Genomic DNA, 8,569 nt, shown 5'->3' with positions numbered 1-8,569 from the left:
ATGGTCAGCTGCGGCGGCGGCACCTTTCTCGTACTGGATCTTGGCTGTCCGAGCGTACCCATTGAGTCGGATCAGGAAGTCGCAGATCGGCTCGTTGACTTTACGTCTCGCCGAATAGTAACGAGTGCGGGCGGATTGGTCGAACTGTGAGCAATAATAATCCAGGAACGCCTTGCTGAGTAATTTTTCAACGTCGCTGAGTCTTCTTCGGCAGCTGCCTATACCAACTCTCCGCCGCGCGTCCCAAGCATAGCGAGAAAGGTTCGCACCAGGCACTTTGGGGCATCCTGGTGCTCTTCATCTTGTAGATGAAACGCTTGAGCCACTGGAGCGATGCATCAGAACGGTAGCGCCTCCCTTCGAACTCGGCGATTTTTTTTTGTCGAGTGAGGCGTGGGTTCGGACTTCTAGGTACTGAGTCGAGTCTTCTTCAGCCGCGTCGAAGCTCAAGTTTCGGATGTAGTCCTTCACGGTTTCTTCACGGTTCCCTCTCACATCGAAGGCGTCATCGTCCTCCTCGTCCTCCTCGAAAGCCTCAGCTTCGTCAGCAGCGTCATACAATTCACGGTAACGACCTACATTCCGCTGTCCACGACTCGGCGCTCGCTGAGTCGGGTTTAGCTTCATCGGAGTCAACATGTGGGAGTCTTCGAAGTACGGAGTCCCTTTGCGTAGCGCGGAACACTTCATGTCTCTTCGTCTCCGGGGTCTTCGGCAAAGGAATTTTGCTTGGGTCTTCGCCGAGTGTTTTAACCTCGGCTACTCGGCTGTACACCTTCTTCGTTCCACCAGGGGCCTTCTCCAATCCAAACGCCACTCTCAACTTCTTCTTCCATTGCCAGAGCTCAGCTCCGCCACGGGTCAGACTCCAGTCGGACAGGATGCAGCTATTTGGTCGACTGTTGCACCGATAGCCTATCGCCTTTAGCAGCAACACAGTTTATTCCACCAGCTGATTGATGTTGGCTGCACGCACCGGTTGAACTAACTCGGACCCCAACATCGGCCACTTCGCCTGCGCTATCGCCTTAGGCGCCAACATCATCTTCCACTCCGATCTCGTCCTCATCTCTTCGCCAAGTCGATCCAACACTTCATTGGCGCTCGGCGTATCGGCGTTCCTCGTCGCTTTCGGAATAAGGGGCGGACGGTCCCCTTGAGCAGCGCCATGTTCTTCTTCATCTTCTTCATCGTCCGCACCTTCGTCGAGCTCGGCGGATAAGTTGCGCTCGACAGGATGTGGGGCTCCCATGCGTCCCACCTGCAGCGTCAACTCTTCCACCTCGCCAAGTAGCTCGGCGGTAGTCTTCGTTTCTCCGAGCTCAGCGGTCTCGGCCTTCTCTTCATACTCTTCTTCACATGCATCTCCGTTCTCGCTCTCCTGGTTTTGGCCATCCTCGTCGAACTGAACGGTTCGTCCCACCTCCATCGTCATAGCGATGAGTCGTTGATCCGCCGGGTCCGACCCCGCGAGAGGCGATCCTCCAGCCGTCGCTGGGCTTCCGTCGCTCGGAGTTGCTGATCCCTTGACCATCTTCACTCTTCTCTTCCTCTTAACTTGGTTAGCTGGCACCTATAAAAACAAGCACACACTCCTGTTCCCGGGTCGCGGCACCAGTTGTGGTGTAGTAGAACACACAAATACCGTCAGATGTGGATTCCTTACGCAACCACAACGAATCGCCGAGTTAGGTCGGCGGTTGTATGGCCTGCGCAGAGGGTGGTTCCCTCGCGGTTCGGCCCTTTCGGTACAGATGAGTGGATCGCTTCCACTCGGTTTCGACTAACCAAGTCAGATCACTTCCGAGGCTCCGCCGAGTTTGGTTCGGCTAAGCTCGTTCACAACCCTGTGCCCTCCACCAAAGGATGGACGACGGCGCGCGAGCGCTTTTACAGGTCACCGAGCGCAGAGGCTGCTCAGCTAGAAGTGTTACGGCGTCCGGGCTATCCGACGTACCGGCCCGCCGAGTGTGCGGGACTTCCTTTCGCGCGTAGCGAGACTTTGTCCTACCCGGACCGACCTAATATCTTGGCGCTACCAGTCAATACCCTACCAACTATGCCTCTCGAGTATTGACGGCAGGCATAATCCAGCCCTATACAGGGACTTACCGGAAAAGTGTACACGTCTCTTGGGCTAGGAAAATTCTGCTCTGTTATCTTCTGGGGGCCTTTTCGGCTCTCCCTATTTAATCATATGCTTCTTATACAAATATCTAGTGAAATGTAGTCGTTTCGGATCTCTACCGACCCTTCAGCTGGGTTCAGGCGACCATTGAGCTCAGCGGCTATCCGGATAGCATCATCCGGACAGATCGCCGAGTACTTACCGTGATCCTTTGTTCCTAAGCTCTGGGTTATCAGACCGAGCCGATTCTTGATCTAAAGTAGGTTGGCGTATGGTGGAATCTGGAAATCTCTACACCACACGTGAATACCGCTTACCTCAATGCATGGCTAGGCATACGACAATATCTACACTTCATCAATGGATATCCGTGCAGAGTAAGTGGGTATTCTTACGTGGTACTCAAGGCTTTGTATGGATTAAGACAATCGCGTCGAGAATGGAATTAAGAACTCAACGATTGGTTCATCCAGCGTGGACACCAGAGTTCGTTGACGGAGCCGTGCCTGTACTACCTGTTTGATGGTGGCAGGATAGTATACGTGCTAGTATACGTCGACGATATTTTGGCTGCAACAAACTACAAGGAGTACAAGGATCAGTTGTTCATGGTCTTGGACAGCACGTACGGTCTCAAGGACCAAGGGCTGTTAACACAGTACTTAGGTGTGGAAGTGACTCACATGCCAGAGTACATTATGATCAGTCAAGGCAAGTACGCAAGAGAGATTCTTGGCAAGCTAGGATTTGAAAACGCACATGCAGTAGGGAATCCAATGGAAGTAAATGCACGGCTCACATCTCTTGGAGAAAAGGAGAGTGCAGAAAGCAGCTGTCCGTACCGTGAGGCCATTGGCATGCTCATGTACCTGGCTACAAGTTCCAGACCGGACTTGGCTTATTCATTGGGCCAACTGAGTCGCTTCGTAGCGAATCATTCGGCGAAGCATATTGGAACGGTAAAGAGAGTACTGCGCTACTTGGCCGGGACTTTGGACTATGGAATCAAGTACGAGAAAAAGAAGAACAACTCAAAGGAGTTGGTGTTGCAGGGGTTCTGTGACAGTGATTGGGCTAATGACCCAGATCAAAGGAAGAGCACTACTGGTTTCGTGTTTGCACTGGCAGGCAGAGCTGTAGCGTGGATGTCACGAAGACAATCCGTCATCGCTTTGTTGACCGCGGATGCGGAGTACATTGCAGCGTGGGAAGCCACAATGGATGCAGTTGCTGGGAAAAATGTTTTTTTTTGCAAGAGATTTTATCGCAGCACGATGTGAAATTGCGTGTAGGTATTGACAGTCAAGCTGCTCACGTGATGGCAACTAATCCTACCTACAGCAGACGTACGTGCCACATTGAATTGCGGTGGCATTACGTCCGAGAGCAAGTGCAAAAAGGCACTGTGGAGTTGCATAAGGTGAAGGGGGAAACAAACCCTGCCGACACGTTCACCAAGCCTCTGAAGGTGAAGCGACTGAAAGGGTTGTTGCTAATTGTAGGCATTTGAGCAGAAAAGTAGTCGAAGACCAGTATTCGACCTCGAAGACCGATCTTCGAGAAGGGCGTGTTGGATTGTGCATCAAGGCCTGGCGCAGATTGAAGAAAGCTGGAACAGCAACGAAACCAGATCGTTATATGAGAGAGGGCAAATGCCCGTGAGTGTTGGTCAATGCTCAGGAAGCAGAGCGACTGACACGAAGTAATTCAGTCTTCATATTTTCCCTTTGCAACAAGGAGCTTGTTAGCTACTTCGCGGAGCGTGTCTGAGCGACAACAGTGTTTATAACGTTTTCTCGTCCCCAATTCGAACTGCGAATTGTATTAGTGACGCATTGCTCAGAAGAGAGACTATTGTGCGGCGATCTTACGCTGCATGGAGATAGCGCTACGCTCCCATACAAATAGTGCTACGACCCACCCTAGCGGTACTAGCATCATCGGCAGCAGCCAACTCAACGCTACGTGCGAGTATTCGATCAGGTGAGTGGTAAATCCCACAGCAACGCACCCTCCGAGTAGCAACAGCGTGAACACAGCCAAGAATAATGCCTCCAGCAATGCCACTCGATCGTCTGCAAAGCCGTTGGATACGTTCCTCAGCCGAACAATCTCCATTTTGTAGCGCACATCGTCAAAGTCCTCGAGCTGCAGCGGTGCTTTCTTGGAGTGGAGACGGAGCCGCGGTAGACGGTATTGAGGGTGAGACTTCATATTCTTCCTCTTGCTGAGGTCAAGGTGATCCATCGATATTACCCCTGGTGACTGCGACGGTTCGTTTTTAGACGGCAAATCTGACGTTTGCATTAAAAGAGCAGTGGCGGATGCCCGTTTCCTGTCAATTGTCATCATCGGTCACTAATATGAGAGCAGCGCTAGATAGTACCAATCCGTCTCCTGACTGTCCAAATGTGAATTCCCATAGATTCACGCTAGGTGCATCACATTGTCTTGCCATACCAGTTTTGCTTGTGCAACTCAAAGTAATATTGTAGCACGAGGAATTCGCGGAAACTCCTCGCACGACTGGGCACTCAAGGTTTGATTTCCGTCGGCAGACTGAGCTTGGGTATGAAATGGTTGCTGAATTCTCCTTTGTTCAAGAAAAACGGATAGTCGGACGATTAGGCTGAACGCTAGTCCCAACGTCAAGAAATACAGGAAAGTCGGAGTATCCCAGGATTACTGGTCTTTCTTAAACCAGATCGATGGTGTCGACGCGAATAACCAACGTTAGTCTCGGGTTAAAATTGCCTTGGTGATACTCTACATGCTGCCGAAAATGCAGATGACTAAAATTATACAAACAATCAGAGGTCGGAAAAATACAATACTGTATTGTATTGATGGCAAAGTTTTGCCGCAATAAAAATGCCAATATGAGCACTCCCAATAATAAAAATTGCCGCAATTCAAATATATTGGAGCAATATCTAGCTATGTCTTGCCCTTCCGTGTACTCTTGCACCAGCCATGATCCCCATGAGTATGCTGGCCCGAGAGTCGACTGGCTAAGCCACGCCAAGCTCCTCATCATTAATAGTCGCTATCATGTTCTGTGGTATGTCTGACGACGGCTGCCAGGTTAGTTCTTGAAACCCCACCCAAGAAACTAAAAAGTAGTCTTGCCCGTCTTGACTAGTTTTCTTAGCTTATATACTATCAGCAACATATAAGGCGGGGCCATCTTCGAATTTTGAAGTTTCATCTTCTGAGTCCGTGTTATTCTGGAGAGCCTCCAAGGAAGGCCGGCACCAGGGCAATTCAGCTGCTTCCTTCTTTAGTTCCTGCAAACTTTGCTCCAGGCTGTCAGGTAGACTTGTATGTTTCATCTTCTACTGTCGTTTGACGTTAGCAAGTGCGAGGAGTTGCTTGTTTCGTTTGCTTTTACGTAGCCGGGAAGTCTGGAAATGTAGCTGCTGCTTCACAAGTGCACTATACCAGGCAGCGGCTGGGCCTACAATTCTTATCTAGAGGACGACACAACACTTAATGATATGTGGTGATTATTCTCGACAAGATAGCGAGTCAAGAATAGTTTTCTTGACTGAGCATCTTGTTAGAATATTTGTTTCTAAGTAATTCATCGGAATGATGTAGCAACTAATAATTTGTGCTATTAGTTGAGATTAGAGTACCCTGTCCCTCCAGTTTGTTTCCGCTCATTGCCGCAAATATTGCAGCGAAACAGCCCTTGACCTAGTATTGTGAAGAAGTAGGCGGCGATTTGCTTGTTTAGAACCACCGTAGTTCAAAAATGAAGTGAAGTTTGAGTTGTGGCTCGCGTATCGTAGCTTACCAAGACACTCTCGTAGCCACCGGTTTCAGGTTGGTGTGGAGATAGTGTGGTGAACAACGAAAATGATGTCATAAGATCTGATAGGTGATGTCATATCGAAACAATTAAACGGTTCCTACCAGGGAGCCTTATGCCATATTTATTGTCAATAATTGGTCCAATACCATATTGTATTGATAAGCTCAACTACCAATAGTACATATTTATATTGCAAAACCCAATAATTTATTGAATCGCAATTATTATGTCCGACCTCTGCAAACAATTCCCATAACTAAATCAACGTACCGCCTCAAAAACCGGATCAAAGGCATCCGACTCCGCCACAGCAAATGAACTGCTGTTTAAAGCTGGTACTTGAGTCCGGTCAGCATGAAGAGCTGCGAAAGTTACCTTGGAAATGGTGACGCTATCTGGAAATCCACGGCCGCCATCAACATACACGTTAAATCCATCGCCAGGTTGGAATTCGCTGTAACTCACTACTCTTGTCAACATGAATCCAGGGCTCATCTCTCTCAGCATCACTTTCCCCATGGAAAGGAGGTAATCGAGACCTATCACTTGCTGGTGGAATGTTCGAGCGGACGTGTACAAGACGGTCGGGATGATGCAGGTGAAAGCGAGCGCAAGCAGTCGACGTCACGAAAATCTTGCTTCTGGGGACCAGCGCGCGAGTCTTCGATTGTTGTAGTTATGGGTCTTGTCTGTAGGTCTTTGATTGGCTTTTCAGGAGTCAATTTTTTGATCAAAGTCCTTCTTCCTACCATCATGTTCTTCGACTGCGATCTGGAAGGTGCCTCCGTAGACTCTGGAAGTTGATATCGTGCTACAAACAAGTAAATCAAAGTAAGGTTTGTTAGAAATGAATGGATTGTTTTTATACTGGACTAGACACGACGGCGTATACCTGCATGTTGTTTTGGGTCCACGAGAATTTGGGAGGCCTCCTCAATACGTTCACCATGTACAAGTCTGAAATGTATCCTCATATCAGCGCAATCATCATGTTTCGGTGGAAGGACAAGAGTCTGTAACGGGTCTGGCATCGAAGACAGCTTAACTGGAACCTTAAAAAAACCGTGCGTTAACGCCAACTCTCCGCCACTTTTCGACTTAAATATGTCAAATGCTGTCCAGCCGAAAATTGTTGGAGTACGCGGACCTCCGATACCATTTTGCGTCACTGAAGTCACCTTGTACACAACAAAGGAACAGGTAAATCTCAGACTAATGAAAACAAAACACTAAAAACTAGCAATGTACCTCAACAATTACGCGGAGGTTTATAGCTGCGGCGAGTCTCTTGATACGACGACAAGAGAGAACCAAGCACAGCTTCTGCTTCGGCCTAATCGTTTTAGTATCTTTTGCAGCTACAACTTTGAACGGTGTACGAGGACGTTTGCCCTCGAAGACAGCGTAGGTAAGCTAAGTGGAGCAATATGGCAGAAAACAAATACTTTAAAAAAGCAGCATATGCATCTAATAGTGTAGCAATGAATCGACCGTACCTGTAAACCATTTGAAGTAGTGGGGACCCCATCAACATAGTCCCAAAACAGTGCAAACCCGCTCTCTGGGATGTATGCTTCTGAAGCCCCCAAATGAAGAGCTGACCATAACCCAACAGTCTGGGTTGAATAGCACGCTGAACTCGATGAGCAACTAACTCTCGCTTCTGCTTGGCGAACCAGTCCTCGTGATCGCGGCGTTTTTGTTTCTCCTGTCGACGCTGAATACGCTCTTTCAGGTCTTCAAGCTAACACTACAGCATTAGATCTTTCCACAAAATGTTGAAGTGCTTATTAAGTACTACAAATTGCCTTCTCTTGCTCTTCCAAAAGATCCCGTTCATTTCGGACTTTGGCTAGATTTTCGAGATGCTGCCTCTGCACAAGCAACACAATGTCTGTCATGCACGCTGACCGTAGCAAGAGTACTTGTACAGGTACTTTCAGACTTTTGAGAGTTGGGTCGTCATTGTCGTAAGCTATAGGCGCGTCGACTGAAAGTTCACGACTGTTGTCTGTGACCGTCAGAGTCGAGATCTTTGTCTACCATTAGTTCGTATGCAAAAACACTTACGACATCAAGTGACATAGCGTCAGAGACTTACTTGTAGCTCCCGAAGATGGGTTTGGAGTCGAGCAAATTCTGTAGTGAATCCTAGGTATTTCACCTTGGTTTCCCTCATAGTTCAACGGAGACGACCCAAGGGCGCCTGGCAGCTTTGCCATCTTCAGGCGATGGGTCTGCGTGTCTTCCCAGTCGGGCTAGTAAGGTCCGACCCGGGTTTTATATTAGGAACTAGGCCAACTACATATCATCTTTCTTATAACTTTCCCAGCGAACCTTCTGAGGGACGCCTTAGAAAGAAGCTGATAATTGAGCTCGATCTGGTTACCATCAGACTCGAGACTCATTCTACGATTTACCCGATACAATACACTTGGCTATAAGTTCCAGCGGGGTGGCTCCCGCTTTGTCGAGTGTTGATTGGTTTTTCGCCCGGGATTTACTACAAAGAATTCTTTAGTGGAAAAAGTGTTTTCTTTGGTACAAGTCCAGCTGCCTGTACCAAGAGACAAGAACAAGTACAAGAGTCTGTTTCTGCCGTCGTGACTGTAGTTTTCTTTTGG

General features: G+C 48.5%; 1 protein-coding gene across 1 annotated transcript; it reads right to left on the bottom strand.

Moving 5' to 3' along the window:
• Nucleotides 1-6,487: 6,487 nt before the first annotated feature.
• PITG_19047 (uncharacterized protein) lies at nucleotides 6,488-8,167 on the bottom strand (the record flags this gene model as incomplete). The annotated part of the gene is made up of 5 exons (XM_002997072.1): nucleotides 6,488-6,634; nucleotides 6,695-6,756; nucleotides 6,838-6,902; nucleotides 7,601-7,673; nucleotides 8,047-8,167. 5 exons carry the CDS (start codon nucleotides 8,165-8,167, stop codon nucleotides 6,488-6,490), a joined length of 468 nt encoding a protein of 155 aa, XP_002997118.1.
• Nucleotides 8,168-8,569: the final 402 nt, after the last annotated feature.

This window comes from Phytophthora infestans, genomic scaffold (genome assembly GCF_000142945.1).
Source record: "Phytophthora infestans T30-4 supercont1.88 genomic scaffold, whole genome shotgun sequence".
In the NCBI taxonomy this organism is placed as follows: Eukaryota; Oomycota; class Peronosporomycetes; order Peronosporales; family Peronosporaceae; genus Phytophthora; species Phytophthora infestans.
This window is presented reverse-complemented; position numbering and strand designations above follow the sequence as displayed.